A 15,803-nucleotide genomic window follows, 5' to 3' on the forward strand; every position below is an offset into this window, starting at 1 on the left:
ATTTGTTTTCAATAAATGATTTACTCAATATAAAAAAACGTGTTGTTTTTTTAATCTAGTGAAATTTCACGCGAAAGAAAGTATCGAATAAATTTTTTTGTCCGGCCCCAGAATTTAGCAAAAAGCCGATAATAATTAAAGGCGCAATTCTGTCACTAGTATAACTTTCGAAGATAGAGTGATATGTTAGTGCGAAGGACATTGCAACACCTCGCAAGTGATATGCAATCGTAATTGTTTACAAGCGCAACGGACATATCTGTAATAACCACATTAATTAATCACTTCAATTAATGACGAAGACATCCGCAGGATAAACTCACGCGCAAATAACAGAGAATTTACGCCATTTGTTCAATTAACCTCGAGCTAATGAAATTGTTGGAATATATATTTTTTTATTCCGCGGATTTTTTCACTGTGTTTTCCTCCTTTCAATAAACAAGTTCTCAGAATCTCGGAGTGGCAAGATGCAATAAACACGGTATCCTCGATATTCAGTGGCAGACATGAATTTTACTGCACACGTTCGTCAAAGTTGGGAAGGGAATGTGGAAAGGCGCCTCGAAGGACTCACTTGCCGTGAATCGACGTAAAATGCATCAGTGAGAAGGGGTCGGCATTTGCTATCCAAGGCAGACACGTACCAATCGATTTATGAAATTACCCGTCATGTCTTATGTACGTTCAAACGTAAACTTACTCAAAAGTTCACCAAAAATTTATCCTGTAATATTGCCTTTTAATTTAGAAACTCTCTTGTAATTTCTCTATCCTGAAATCATCTCAGATGAAAGAAAGATGTCATCAAAAAATTAACACTGAAATATAGTTTTTCTGCTGGAATTATATCTTAAATATATCTCGAATGTAATTGACATATATTTCTGCATATATATAGTTTCGGGATATTTCCGAATGTGTATGGTTTAAAAATATACATTAAATGAAATGTAACTTTTATATTCGCATTAAACCAACTCCATATAATATAAAAAAAAGATAATTCTCAAAATTATTTTTCCGTCAATTACTGGTAAAAGGAAACTAATCAATGAATTACTCCCCTATTACCGGAGTACTTCATTCGTTTTTTAATGCACTAAATAATGTTGTTAAAATGCAATTACTTTTTTATTTGAATTTTCTTCTCAAAAATGTAAAAAAAATAAAATGATGTAAACAGGCAGAGTCATTAATTAATTTATGTAAGCATTCAAATTGTTTCGACAAACGTAATAATTGATAGTTTCAGATTTAGGAGTGTTACGCGTCAGACAAAATATGGAGTACAGAGAATATTTAACGACCGTGATTCATCGTGCCTTCTGTAGTGATCGGAGAATATTCTCAGGTATAATGATAGCTTCTTAATTGTAGTTGAGGAAGAGGAGCGGTTATGAATGTCATGAGCTGCTGTTAACATTCACCGACATGAAAAAGGGATAAACGGGGAAAATGGATGTATGAACGCTTGAATGCGATGAAATATTTGTAGATCACTTATCTGATAAACTTCTCGACACCCAGCGGATTTCAAGTAAGCGGATAAGTTCGCATTAGTCAGATAAAAATATAAAGAGCGGAGATTCACTCCATTTTTTCACCCACTCTTCTCCTCTGGGAGCTTTCTACCTGAGCAGAATATTCCTCCAGAAATTACGATAGTACTCCCAGGAGGTTCTTCAAGTTGTTTACAGATTGCAGCCGAGATTGTTTCCTGATTCTCTATCCGCTAAAGGGTGGAGCGACGAAATCACGAGGTAAAACGACATTTCAGGGGAATTGATCACTGTGGGAGTGATAACACTTGTTTGATCCCCTGTTGATGAACATATAATAAAACCAATTCCTCAATTCCTGAAATATACATGCGGACAGAAATAATAACAATTATCCGAACCTTTTAAAGAATTTTTTTATAGGACATTACATGATATTTAGGGATTATTACCGAAAATTGGAGTCAAAATTGGATAATACTGATGAAAAATTACAATTTTTCGCGCAAGTTTTACTCAGCCTTATCCATTGTTTATTCCAATTCAATAATAATGGTTCGACGTATGGTGTGGAAAGTGGCATTTTACGCACGCTCCACGTCCGCCAGACTCCACTCCCCACACATTTCCATACCCGTGAGAAAAGTGATTAGATTAGATGTCCTAAAAGCCCGGGCAATACATTTCCGGAGTGATTTTCAGGTTTCTCCAGTTCGGAAAGTATGTAGTACCAATTCCCAGGCAATAAATCATGAGATGCAGTACGGAAAAAGCTTCTTACAAACCAAGTATGCAAAAAGTGCCCTTTTTCACTCATATCAAGAAAACTTCTCTGTTATTCTTATGCTTACTAACTTCCTTATTAACGAGTGTTTATCCATAAGTGGCTTGATTGCAGCAAATTTGTTTACGGCAGTGGACCCAGCGACTGATAAGCAGCAGCTGTCGGGATCATTTTCCTCTGTTCGTTTCGTCTAATTAGCGTTCCTCGCGGGAAGCCCTCGAAGTCTCCCATCAATTGAATTGCACACTAGAGACTAATATGGTATCACATTTCGTTAGGATTATGTATTCCCAAGAAGCGCAGAATAATGCAGTAATGGAGTTCCTCGTAATATTTCATCAACCGACTGTGACAAATACATCATAACTGAAAAGTTTCCCGATGATTCCAAGTTAAGTAGGATATGAGCTTTAACAGCGTAATTCCAGTATTGTAGCTGAACTGAGTGATTAATCATCTCTCAGCCCCACGTATTTCGATCTACTTTCCAGGAAAATGAAAAAATTATCGATCTTTTTCATTCCGATGTGATGAATGCGTCGGGGATGCGCCGAGATAACGGTGACAGGTCCTTAGTCTCTCGGTGGAAATTTTCGTTTCGATGATCCAGTTTCATAACATTTATCGCCCTAGTGGAATATTTTGTATCTCCATTATTGAAGCAGCGGGAATGCACTCGCATCAGAAGTATTTTAGTTCTCAATGAGTTTTATCTTCAGGCTACAGTCATCACTGATACGCCAAGGATTTTATTCCTAAGGAAAAATTTAAGAAAATTGTATTGATATACGATATACACACTTTTCTTTTTTCAATCAGTTTCATTGTAATAATTGGAATTGATAACTCTTTTAAATTATTTGACTAGTGTAGCAATCAAGAATTTCGTACGAAAATGAATCATTACGTTTATAATAATTGTCTCGGAAAATCATTATGTACCAGCTTAGTAATAATTACTAATTGTTTTGAAGGAAAAACTCCAAAAAATTCGAGTGAATAGCACCTCCATGCCGTTTACGAATAAAATATTTCTAAACTAATAAGCATAATTGCAATAATAAAAATTGACAACTCGATTGAATTGTTCAACTCCAGTAGCTATCAAGAATAATTACAAAAAATGACCAATTATTTCTGTGATAATTAATAGTTTCAGCAAATTGGTAATCACTCAATGAGTTATCAATGAAGAAGTAGGAGTTGATAATCACGAATTATCCAATTAAGAATAGGCGGTAATTATTTTGAGGAAAAAGATAGGATCAGTTCTTAGAATAGAGTCTTTTCGAAGAGATAAAAAATTTGGATAATACGAGGGAAAAACGGACGGCTTTTGACACGATAAGAGGAGGAGATTAATCGGACTTGAGATGCGCCCTCGAATGTTTCCGGTGGTGCGTCAATATTCCGTGATTATGTCGGAGGAAGTAATTTTTCATTAACCGCATTTTTCACATCCTGTCATTAACCCTGAGATCTCGCTGAATTCGTGATGCTATTTTTCCCCGGACTTTAGTAGAGAGTCGTCCGTCTTGATCAAGCAATAATGAGGTAATGAATTTAATTGAGTAATCTTCGGATTTTGGCCGGATTATTGCGGATTCCCCCGGAGTGCCAAGATATTCACTTTATTACCGGATGAGACTAATTACTACTGGCACGAATAAAGTCCGGGTATGATCACTGGCTCGTTATCGACCCACGCTGTTATCAATCGAGCAGAAGTCTCGGTACCATTTGTAAGCAAGTTCAATACTTCTTTATCCCTCACAGAAAACAACTTCTACCTTCCCCTTCTACAAAATTCTCTGGAATTCCCTGATCGAACGACTGTAGATTAATTGCCGCTTTTTTCACATCCATACCGAATTCATTAGTTTATTATTATGAAATTCCATTAACAATATTGACTTATAATACCTCGAGGAAATTCTCGAATATTTCCCGATTCAAATTTCAGTTGTTAAAATGACACCTCGAGAGGAAGTCTATATTCAGAAAATGAGAAAAGATATTTGAAAAAGACAGAATAATTCAATCTGTTGATTTCAATCAGTGGGAACTCGATTCAACAACTTTATATTATATATATATAGGCAAGAGACAGAATAATCGAAGAATTACCACATGAGCTCCAAAATTATCGAAATATTCCCTAAAAGGTTCTCTGTAAACAAATAAAGGCATTAATTTTTTCAGGTGAAAAAAATGGAGCACCGGGCGCAAAAAAATCATTATTCATATCTCATCATGTTAATCCATATTCATTCGATTTATCCAATTATTTTCTGATTATTTACTCACGAAAATACCCAGATGACCATAGAAAACAAATTTGTTATTTTGATGATTAATTGATGATTAAAAAAAATTCCAATCTCATCGAGTCGGTGCATCTGTCGATGCATCAAATCCAATCCTCTGAAGTATTGATTATTTTCTGCGATTGATATCGACCCAGATTAATGGCAACTGACCCCTCCAGATACGACCCCCACGCTTCAAGTGTCATCGCGATATTTCAGTAGCCGCTCTATCGATTCTCGACTGCAGTGTCTCATCGTCGATCGATTCGAAAAGACAGCATTTAACGGTTTTTAAGGATCAGCCAGAGGTGATTTACGTGGGAGGATAATGTGGAAGCTCCTTCTACTACTCACGGTCGCATTGACCACAGCGATGAAATTTGTGGATCAACCTCCATCGAATGTACGTATGAATTATTTCATTACGATTTAATAAAGAAAAAATTATTATTACGCCTCCCAAACAATTCACTTAAAAATAAATCAACTAATTTCATTGGCTGCCACTTTGAATTAATGTCACCGTTGCGATAAAATGATAATCAATCGAATTATCAATTCGGCTTATCACATTTTATCACTGCACTGTTGAATTATTCAAAATTAGTCTATCCAGTAAAACTTAGAAAAGCGCATTGAATAATGATATTAATTTGAGCGATAGAAAATAATGTAAATGGTTACTGAATTATTACTTACTTTAATCTACAGCTAAAGAACAACTCGGAGAAGTTTTCCATTCTCAATGAGGAAATTTCCAGCTAAAATAATTGTTGTGTAACTAGAGCGATTGAATATTGCCGTAACGTTCTATAACAAACTTCTGCATTCCAGAATACAACGGTTCATGGTTTCGAGGTTGATTATGAAAATAATCAATTTTTACTGGATGGAAAGCCTTTCCGTTACGTTTCCGGAAGTTTCCATTACTTTCGGACCCCCAAGGTCTATTGGCGAGACAGATTGAGAAAAATGCGAGCAGCGGGTCTCAACGCCGTTTCCACGTGAGTCTTTTAATAGCTCATAATTCTTTTTTTTCTGCTTAAAAAATTCACGTAACTTCTTCTGTCAGCATTTTCTTTTGTTCAGGTATCGTATAATATGATAATAAAGTTTTAAAAGAAATTGAATGTGCTATATATTATAAATTTAATTAAAAAAATCAAGTCTATAGAAAATGTGTTTTTTCAAGCTGAAACATGCACTCCTTTTCTGGACGTGTATACAATGGTCAATTTTTACAAAAAAAGAATAAACGGATAATTTAAAATCGAAATTTTGCCATTTCGCTCCCAATTCGTGGTCATTTCCGATTTTTTAAATAATTTTTCCATAAGAATTTTGTAACTGCCCACCGTCCCCCCACAGATAACTCTGTGGAAAATTGTTTTGCTACCTCGAAATGAAAAAATAGAAAAAAAAAACGAACGTCTAAATATCTCCGATGGAATAGGCTCGGCCAACTAATTATTTTTAACTCCGAAAGCAATACATTTTTCTCAAATTATCCATGACTAAAATTTTCTGAAAAAAAAAAATTATGAAGACTGAGTGACGATTTTGAGACTCGAAATAACCATGTACCTTTTTGCTACTCTTAATCCTGAAAATGAAAATAGTTACGTCGAGTGGAGCCTGCACCAGCCAAGACCGGACGTTTGGAAATGGGACGGTGAAGCGGATATTGTAGAATTCCTTAAAATTGCTCAGGAGGAGGATCTCCTGGTGCTTCTGCGACCGGGTCCATATATTTGTGCTGAGCGTGACCTGGGTGGTTTGCCACCCTGGCTGATGACCCAGGTACCGGATATAAAGATGCGGACGAATGACCCTCGTTACATGGAGTACGTCAAGACGTACTTCCAGCAGTTGTTGGTCCGGGTGGAACCGCTGCTCAGGGGCAACGGCGGACCCATCATCATGGTGCAAATTGAAAATGAGTACGGAAGCTTTCCCGCTTGTGATATTAAGTACAGAGAAGGCCTTCGGGACATAATCATCCGTTACGTCGGGAGCAAGGCCCTCTTGTACACAACCGACGGATCCGGCACTAATTATCTTCGGTGCGGAGTTGTCTCAGGGGCTTATGCCACAGTTGACTTCGGGGCTGCAGCAAACATCACAAATGCCTTCGGCGCAATGCGCCAGTATCAGCCAAATGTAATTCCTCACAATTTTTTTCTAATTCCCAATAAAGAACTACAGAGAAAACTCATTGTTACATTTAGAAAAAATCTCAGGAGAACAATTTTTACAATTGAAAATTCGATTTACGAGGAAAAATTCATGGAAACGGAAAATATCAGGGGAATCTGGAAGTGAGTTTTCATATTTTTATTGGATGTTCATCAGATGTGGAAAATTTTCAACGATTTTTTCCTTAACAATCTCATAGTCATTAGATTTAACACAATAATTACAATAATAATTAATAGAAACGGAGAGACTTCTGAATTTTTCCTCGGGGAATACCTTGTATTATAAATGTATGAATTATAAATTATAATTATCAATGAGAATTAAAAAATGGTCTCCTGATGTTTCAAATGGTCTCAGGGTCCTCTAGTAAACTCTGAATACTACACCGGATGGTTGACCCACTGGGACGAACCCTTCCAGCGAGTCTCCACCGCAGCATTCATTAAAACCCTCAAAGAAATGTTGAACTTAAACGCCTCCATGAACCTCTACATGATGTACGGCGGAACGAACTTTGGTTTCACCGCTGGAGCTAATGGTGGGGCCCAATACTCCCCGCAAATAACTTCTTACGATTACGATGCACCTTTGACCGAAGCTGGCGATCCCACCGATAAGTATTTTGCGCTTCGTGATGCACTCTCTCAGGTACAGATAATGCACCAACCATTCAGATTAAAATCTTTTGATTTTCTTCATGATTAGATAGGATACATTTTTTAATCTTCATGAACCACAATGAAGTAATATTTACTCAAATCAATTGCCGTATCTTGTGGATAGGATTCTTCGAATCAGACTGATTATTAATTTTAATAAAAGGAGGTTTCAATTGAACAAGTAGTTTTTGCGATTTGAGATTGAGATTCGAAAAAAATACTTTTGTGGAAATTGGTATATCTCAAAAAATGCTCGACCGATCGATCTGAAATTTTTCTCAGATATGCTCCCAAGTAATACTCATTATTTCAGAAAATTTCAGATTTTTTGTTTGAATTTTACTCCTTTTTATAGATTCTTTTTTTTCTGAACATCGAAAAACCCGCACATACATTCACGTGAAGCTTCGTGTTTTCACGCTTTATAACATTTTCTATAATTTTCAGGCAAAATTGGATAATCAAAAAAATGATCGATTACAAAGCTTCCATTCGGAAGCAAAACTCCATAATTATCGATTTATCAAGTTTTTGTATTATTCATTGTTCGGACTCCAGATAATTTGATTTAACAAATTGAGAATTTTGGTAGAAATTGGAAGGCGATGATTACCCTAGTATTTTTTACAGTATCTTCCGATGCCAGATTTACCGTTGCCTGTGGTAGCACCGAAGGGTCATTACGGAGTCGTTGGGCTGCAACCTGTCACCAGTCTTTTTGATCGTCAAGCGAGAACCCTGGCAGCGAGAGTTGCCCTTTTCGAGAAAGCTCCGACCTTCGAGGAGTTGGATCTCCCGACTGGAGTCGTACTGTACGAGGCTGAACTCCCGGCTGGTTTAAAAGACCCTGCGATTTTCAGAGCTGACGTCGCGGACAGAGCCCTCGTCTACCTTGACGATTACCTGGTGGGAACCCTTAGTCGAACCCTCAAGATCAAGAGCCTCCCTCTTCCCAACCCCTACGCTAAGAGGATTCAGGTACTCGTAGAGAGTCAGGGGCACCTCAATTTCGGGAATCTCGTTGAGGATTTCAAGGTAATTGAAAGATCATTGAATAAAAATTCACACCAAAATATTATTGGATTCGTAATCTAATAAATAATCAGTTTCATGCGTCACTCTTTATTAAACAAATTTAGTAAAAAAGTGATTAGCGTAACAGTTTGACTGTCGACGTGGATCCACTAACGCGTCCACGTCCCATAACCCATCCCTCCACGGTATTAAAAATCTAACGCTGAAAATGAAACAATTCATTGTTAACGAAATTATTTTAGGGTATGTTCAATGCGGAAATTGATAACAAACCCTTGAAGAAGTTCAACGTGAGTGCTTTTCCCCTGGACGTTGTGCAGACAGTGAGGAACTTTTCGGCGACGACATTCACTTCTGGAAGTCAAGTAAGAGGTCCGTTCATTCTACGAGGGTTGTTCGATGTGACCGGACAACCCCTAGACACCTACCTCAGCACAGCGGGATGGGGGAAGGGGGTGGCTTACATAAACGGCCACAACCTCGGACGATACTGGCCGAAGGCTGGACCCCAAGTCACTCTTTATGTACCCGGGGCCTGGCTCAAGACCGGAGTTAACGAACTCATTGTCATTGAGTATGAATACGTTCCCCCTGCTGTCCGCATGGTCTTCCAAGGGGCCCCCAATTTAGGAAGATCCCGCATGAGAGTCTGATCTCCCTTTTTTTCATTTAATAAGTATTTCATATTATTTTAATGTGGTAGAATCAGAAACATACTTTAATAGCGTAGAACAGTTGAGAATTATCTTATAATATTTTTGTACATCCATTCTATGGAGCATTTATAATACATGTATCACACAATTTGAAAAAATAAATCGATAAAAAAAATCGCAAATGCTTTTACAGAGAAGAAGAGTTCGTAAAGTTCTCGGCCAAAACGGGACAGCATTATCTGTAAAACGACTGAAAAAAATTAGTCATTTCTCAATAATAGGGTGGAATCAGCTGAGAACAATCTAAAGAAGATGAAGGAAATTAATAATTGTTTAAAAATATGAGGGGAAACCAACATCTTGAAAACCGCTTACGATAGAATGAGGGCATATGCCGACAAAATGGCGTCCGCCTGCCAAGCATCCCGGTTTTTAAATATTAATGAAAGTATTCATTTTCTTCAGATCATATTTAATTTAGGTTTATTCTTTCCATTCCACACATTTTGAGGATTAATATTCACTTCTGCGAGCTGTTAACTGCGCAAAACGAAGGGTAAAGATGACAATAAATTGAACTGTTGTATAATATTGTGCGTTGAGATCGAATGTTATTTCTCAATTGTGAGGCACAACAAAAAGATCAATGATTTTTTCTTCCCTGAAAACCGAGTGTTTATGTGTCTATTCTACTCCCAGGACTTCTCCCTCTCCATACCATTTTAAAAATACAAAAATGATGAAGCATGACGACGTAAAAATTGCTGTGGACAATATCGCCTCAGTGATAACGCAGAATTTGGTTTATAGAAACGAATAGTATGAATAGAGTAATATCCCCAGGTGACAAATGAGATCGTCGCAACGGGATATCCGTTCTGAAGACGATTAACATTGAGTTAAAAGTGTGAAGGACCCATCAGCCTGTTTATGAAGGTGTTATTCACTGCCTGTCGATCATCCCCCTATGGTATCCGCCTACTGTTAAGCGGGGAATTAAGAAAAACCGCCCCTGGCATGCGCGATACCGATTTTTTTTTTCGATCCAAGGGCTTTCGACGGTTTTTAATGTCCGCCAGTTATCAGTAGTTCACGCTTTTCGAAGGGATCACGTTGTGGGAAGATGTCTAGGGTTGTGACTTGGGAGCAAGAGGCACCCCTGGATCTCAGTTTCCGGGGGACCAGGGAATTACGAATCGGAGAAAAAAAATTAACTTGTATCGCGTGCGGAAAGTATTTTGATCGACCTTCTTTGCTGAAGAGACACATGCGGACGCATACAGGTATGTAATACACAAAAAGAAAAAGGAATAAAAAATGTATCGGTATTTACAAAAAATAAGGCTAGTCTATTCAGACATCATTTCAAGTACTACCGTTACTTGACGTAAGCAATGGCGAAAAATAGATGAAGAGAATATATTAAACAAGTGCATCGACGGTGAAAAATGCTCTGAAAATATATTTGAGGAGATTAAACAATAATTTTATATATTATATACTTCTGTTTATTTATTTATAAATTCTTTAAAAAATAAATAAATTATGAATGTTCGAACGATCTATGCATGTGGTCTTTTTTTAAATTTCATTGATTAATTAAAAAAAAAAATATTCATAGAATTCGAATATTTATTCATTTACGTACAATATATATCTTTATATATATTATATAGTTGTATAAAAATATATTACTATTGTATTTTTCAAATTTTTTATTACTCTTCAATTCTTTGATTGTCCTTTGATATTTACCAGGCGAAAAGCCTCATGGATGTTCATTTTGTGGGAAAATGTTCAGCACAAGCAGTTCCCTGAACACTCACGTGCGAATTCACACTGGTGAACGCCCACACGAGTGCTCCATCTGCGGAAAACGGTTCACAGCCTCTTCTAATCTCTACTACCACCGAATGACCCATAACAAGGTGACTATATAGATGATTACCTCTTGTGAAACACAAGACCAGTCGAGAGCTTAATAAAATTAATCGTCAGGAGAAGCCACATAAATGCAACCACTGTGAGAGGTCGTTCCCGACTCCTGGAGATCTGCGAGCACACAGTTACTCTCACACTGGCAACTGGCCATTGAAATGTCCAGTCTGCGCGCGAGGTTTTTGCAAACCTGGGGCTTTCTATCATCACCTGGAAGCGCACAGTGGTAAATAATCACTTATCACTCACCCCGAAAATAGATCTGTAAATTCAATATTTGTTTTTTGAAGAAATAACAATTTAACAGTGGGTACGTCAATAGACTCAGCATTTGCTGTTGAGGGTGCTCCAAAATACACCTGCAAGCTTTGCCTGGAGCACTTTTCATCGATGGGGGATCTCCACACCCACGAGAGATCCCATTCTCTCATCAATTCCACAAAAAATCTTCTACCATGGAATTTATGGTTTAAATGAAAATGAAAAAATGTTTTCAACACTGGATTAGGTGAGAAGTGCAATAAAAACGATAGCCAATTGATTTGTTTAACGATTTAAATTTATAGAAAAAGAGACAGAGATTTATAAAAGATGGAATAACGCAAAATTATTTTATTTATTTCTCAACTATCTAACTAGTTCTTATCAGAATCAGCGTGGGTATCAGCTGGCTCAGCTACTGTTTCTTCAACAATCTCCATCTTGTCGTTTGCTTCATCAGCAACACTCTCGTCTCCGTTAGCTTCCTCCTCAGAGGGGGGTTTAACCTCCTCGTCACCGTTCAGCTTCGCCTTCTCCTCTGCCTCCAGCTGCTTGTCCTTCTCGTCCTGTGCATGATGAGCAGCTGATTGGGCAGCCTGAGTATCGGCTGCGGTATCGTGCTTCAGAATTTCACGAAGGGCCATTGTGGCGTACGTCGATGAACTCAGAGTCATCTCCAGGATTAATGCTTTGTATTTTCCCTCTGTACATTCAATAAAAAGGAATTGCATGTTATGAATCCATGCAAATCACTTCAATGAGCTTTAGCCAAATCTTCCCGAAAAACGAAGTTTTATGATTTGAAAACAATATATATAATATATATATAATATAATAGTCGAGTACTCATTTACCTGGAACATCCTTGGGCAGCTCGTGATGCCTCATCTTATCAATATCAGCCAGCACGAGGTCAGCCTGAATATCATTGTAATGGACTATCCTCCAGGACACATTTTCTGGAAGCTGTAGGACCTTCCTATACTGTCCCCCAAGTGAATATTTCCTTAAAAAAAAAAAAGAAAAATCGGGAACCTTAAAAAATTCCCCCCAGTAACTGACCTATTAAAATAAACAAAAAGTCTCCACTCACTGATTTTTCTGTCGAAGGTCTGTCGTCAGTCCATCCTTAGCCAAAAACTCTTCGTACCACTCCTTAGCATATGAAGGATAAGTTACACGCCAGCCTGGCTGTGGCATGACAATATCAGCAAGAGTATAGCTGTCGAGATCCTCCTCAGTGAGCATCTTGACAGGTGGCACAGGATAATAGTCCTTCTCGATGGGCTCGTCCTCCGACTTCTCTGCTTTTTTCTCAACCACCTCCATCTTCTCAACATTAGGCTCGTTCTGGACAGCCCCTGCAGGTCCATCCTCTGGTGCCTCAACCGGTTCGGTAGACTCAGCTTCTTTCCGAATCTTGTCCTTCTCCTTCTCTTCTCCCTGCTCAGCAGAATCCTCTCCAGTCTCAGCGACCTCGGTGCTGTCAGCAGTGTCTCTTTTCTCATAGACAAGATCCCCAACAATAGGTTTATTTCCAAGTTCCTTGAGCCTTTTGGACACGAGGTGATTCCACACGAAACTCTGATAAGCGTGAATGTACATCGTCCTGACGTTTCTGGGGAGTGCATCGAGGGCCCCATGGGGATTTGTTGGCCCAGAGTTAACGATTCCCTTCAACAATTTAGCCTCGATCTTGTCCTGCCTCTGGATCTTGCTCAAAGCTGCTTTGGCATCCTTCGTTTTGGCGTAGATCTCCCTCGCCTCTGCCATATCTGGAAACTCTCCACTCCTTGGCTGCAGAATTAAATCAATGGCTGTGTTCCACTCACCCTGCAGCAGTGCCTTTCCAATCTTATGGGTGGGAACTGTGGCTACTGTTCCAAAACGCTGGAGCCCATAGTAATTCACGAATCCATTATCTCGTAGGCTCGTCAAGGCTGTATCGATTTCCGCGTCAGTAGCAGTCACGTTCCTCAAGGCAATTGTGAAGTGGTTGCCCTTCAGCTGTCCCAGTCTCAGGGGCTCCTCTGCAAATTTGAAGTTTCCTACAAAGGCCCCACGCACTCGTTTTCCAGCCTCCAGGATGCTCGAGGGATGCACTCGCCTCAGGCAGATCCACTGTGTTGTTCTCGCTCGACGATCCTTCGTTCCCGCATAGGTGAATGAGTTGGGCTTCAATCGCAGGTGCATCCCCAAGAGATTCAGGGCGTCCATCGTGTCCATGTTCACTTTGTGCAGGACGAAATGACAGAAATTCCCTGGGTACGACCACTCCGGACGATCGAATTTGTAGAACTTGTCTTTTGGGAGAGAAGTTATTTGTCTGATTAATGAGAGAATTTTATGAATTTTTTTATTTAGGGCTATTTAAAAATTCGAAAATAAATAAAGTGACCTCAAATTAATTGAATTGAATTTTCTCATTTCCTCACCAGTTTTCTTGCTATGAGCAAGCACCAGAAGTTTCTTCTCGTTCTTTTCGATGGTCTGACTGACGATCGAAGGAATCGTCTTCCCAATACTATGCAACATCTTCCGCTGTTCCTTATCCATGTCAGTGACATCGATCTCTACGGATTTAATGTTAGCATCAGCCTTGGAGAGCGACTCGATCTTGGCGAGTGTGTCCTGAGGTAGGTTCTTTTTCAATTCATTCATATCCAGGGTATTCTCAGGCGGGGCTGGAATTTCCTGGCTGGTCAGTTGGGAACGCTCCCCATCGTTGTTGATCTCGTGTACATGGAAATCATTGAATCGTTCCTTGACTATTCCGTTGATACGCTCGTGGGTTCCCACGAACTCAGTGACACCGATATCCACTTCTTTCAAGCGTTGTGTCACCTCGAATTTTGTACGCTTCTGGTTGTGGTAGTGCTGCATCCCCGGGCGTTTGTGGAAGGGTTTGTCATGATAACCTCCACGATGTCCACCTCAAGAGAACATAACAGCTGTTACTTTATTTTTACGTTAATGCTTATAGATTTATTTTCAATAACTCCATAGACGAAGGGTTTTTGAGGCAGACCTCACACCCTGGACGAACTGCTGACCAGAGACGCTCTTTAACGAACTTTCGAACAAACAACATCGGACATTAACAACCTAGCTGACATTATCTCGAATTCTTTAACTAAAGTTTAATTGTTGAAAATAACTGAAAGATTGAGTCGTCAAATAAAATTGGAAAATTTATTGGTGGGGATATTAATTTTCCTACATAAAATTCTCATAATTACATATCAAACGAAATCAAAATATTCTTAAGTACGAAGAAAAATAGATCCTCAGGTTACAGAATTAAATTCATGAAAACACGTATTCCATCAACAGAACGCCAGACTTCCCAGAAATTTTCATGACATCATCATCAAATCAATCGACATTTCCACAAGTAAATAAGATCGTATTTTCCATCCTAAACAAACCCTTACATTCTCAATTTCAGGAAGAAAATCAAAAACATTATTAATCAAATTTTTTTAATCCTCGTAAACAATCAAATCCAAATCTATCCTCTAAAAAATTCCAGAAAAATTTCCAGCGTCCAAAAATCGTAAAAACCCAAATAAACTCCAATTGAGACAGGAAAATTCCAAAATGCAATGCTCTCTTTTACTCGGTATAACTAAAAATGTCTCTAGACTTTGAGGCATAAATAGGTGTTACTACATGAAAATCCCTCGTCTTTTCATTATAAAATTTTCCAGAATCTATCAAAAACAGGATAAAATCCACCCCACAAGAATAAAATCCAATAACAATAAATTTTAAAAAATCAATTGAACCATTATTCGTTGATATTCACCTTGTCTGTAGCCTCCCCTGCCTCTGCCACCACCTCTGTGAAAATTTCTCCTCTTCCGTCGTGAGCTGTTCTCATTCTCAGCCATGGCCAAATTAACAATTGTCAACAACCGCAACAATTTCCCTAACAATTGAAAAATCTCCTGTACCAATTATTAATCGTCACCTGTTGTCCTGGAAGAGGCACCTCAGCAACTGTTGGAATGAGCAGACAAACGTTTTCTGAGGTTATGTCTACCGGCGTCCAACTCCCAACGGCATGTGTCGACAAAAAAATTCCAATGAATAGACCTTCGAAAATTGAACACAAAGGACTCTGTTTACATTTTCACACCGGGTAAGGAATTTTATTGATCGAATCCAATATTCAGACTCGAATTTTCGATGAGATTTCTCCTTTATTTTTATTTTCTTATATCAGGTATAATGCTTGCACACTATATCACACTGGTAACAGCCGGAATACAATAACTCGATAACGCACGTCTAATAATGGAATTCTGGTATTTTATTTAGAGATGGATGAGGGAGAAAATTTCACTCGTTCAAATTCTATGGAAAAACTTTCATATTTAATGTGCCATTCTGTGAGAAAATTCAAGACAACCTACCTTTTTTTTCCTTCAATTCCTTTTTTTTTAACGAACTTTGCA

At 38.3% G+C, this 15,803-nt stretch overlaps 3 protein-coding genes across 3 annotated transcripts; 2 read left to right on the plus strand and 1 right to left on the minus strand.

Moving 5' to 3' along the window:
* The first annotated feature begins 4,830 nt into the window (after positions 1-4,830).
* Ect3 (Ectoderm-expressed 3) lies at positions 4,831-9,319 on the plus strand. Its single transcript, XM_011301967.1, has 6 exons — positions 4,831-4,998; positions 5,430-5,599; positions 6,215-6,755; positions 7,152-7,442; positions 8,084-8,488; positions 8,731-9,319. The coding sequence occupies exons 1-6, from the start codon at positions 4,924-4,926 to the stop codon at positions 9,139-9,141; spliced, it is 1,893 nt and encodes a 630-aa protein (XP_011300269.1). The 5' UTR covers positions 4,831-4,923; the 3' UTR covers positions 9,142-9,319.
* A 1,618-nt stretch (positions 9,320-10,937) lies between these two features.
* Positions 10,938-11,623, plus strand: LOC105264842 (zinc finger protein 239). Its single transcript, XM_011301990.1, has 3 exons — positions 10,938-11,072; positions 11,143-11,308; positions 11,390-11,623. The coding sequence occupies exons 1-3, from the start codon at positions 10,938-10,940 to the stop codon at positions 11,557-11,559; spliced, it is 471 nt and encodes a 156-aa protein (XP_011300292.1). The 3' UTR covers positions 11,560-11,623.
* Positions 11,624-15,784, minus strand: Pus7 (pseudouridine synthase 7). The gene is made up of 5 exons (XM_011301969.1): positions 15,152-15,784; positions 13,779-14,276; positions 12,437-13,646; positions 12,198-12,349; positions 11,624-12,046 (listed from the first exon to the last, which is right to left on the minus strand). The coding sequence occupies exons 1-5, from the start codon at positions 15,234-15,236 to the stop codon at positions 11,718-11,720; spliced, it is 2,274 nt and encodes a 757-aa protein (XP_011300271.1). The 5' UTR covers positions 15,237-15,784; the 3' UTR covers positions 11,624-11,717.
* Positions 15,785-15,803: the final 19 nt, after the last annotated feature.

This window comes from Fopius arisanus, unplaced genomic scaffold (assembly GCF_000806365.1).
Source record: "Fopius arisanus strain USDA-PBARC FA_bdor unplaced genomic scaffold, ASM80636v1 scaffold00025, whole genome shotgun sequence".
NCBI classification, from domain to species: Eukaryota; Metazoa; Arthropoda; class Insecta; order Hymenoptera; family Braconidae; genus Fopius; species Fopius arisanus.

What these genes read in the sequence shown, in the direction of transcription:
- Ect3 (XM_011301967.1), top strand. Translation starts at nt 4,924, where the DNA reads ATGTGGAAGCTCCTTCTACTACTCACGGTCGCATTGACCACAGCGATG. An exon ending in TGCGCCAGTATCAGCCAAAT is followed by an intron (nt 6,756 to 7,151) that starts GTAATTCCTCAC and finishes AAATGGTCTCAG; the next exon opens with GGTCCTCTAGTAAACTCTGA. An exon ending in TTCGTGATGCACTCTCTCAG is followed by an intron (nt 7,443 to 8,083) that starts GTACAGATAATG and finishes TATTTTTTACAG; the next exon opens with TATCTTCCGATGCCAGATTT.
- LOC105264842 (XM_011301990.1), top strand. Translation starts at nt 10,938, where the DNA reads ATGTTCAGCACAAGCAGTTCCCTGAACACTCACGTGCGAATTCACACT. An exon ending in ACCGAATGACCCATAACAAG is followed by an intron (nt 11,073 to 11,142) that starts GTGACTATATAG and finishes ATTAATCGTCAG; the next exon opens with GAGAAGCCACATAAATGCAA. An exon ending in TCACCTGGAAGCGCACAGTG is followed by an intron (nt 11,309 to 11,389) that starts GTAAATAATCAC and finishes ACAATTTAACAG; the next exon opens with TGGGTACGTCAATAGACTCA.
- Pus7 (XM_011301969.1), bottom strand. Translation starts at nt 15,236, where the DNA reads ATGGCTGAGAATGAGAACAGCTCACGACGGAAGAGGAGAAATTTTCAC. An exon ending in CAGGGGAGGCTACAGACAAG is followed by an intron (nt 14,277 to 15,151) that starts GTGAATATCAAC and finishes TGTTCTCTTGAG; the next exon opens with GTGGACATCGTGGAGGTTAT. An exon ending in GCTGCCCAAGGATGTTCCAG is followed by an intron (nt 12,047 to 12,197) that starts GTAAATGAGTAC and finishes TTGAATGTACAG; the next exon opens with AGGGAAAATACAAAGCATTA.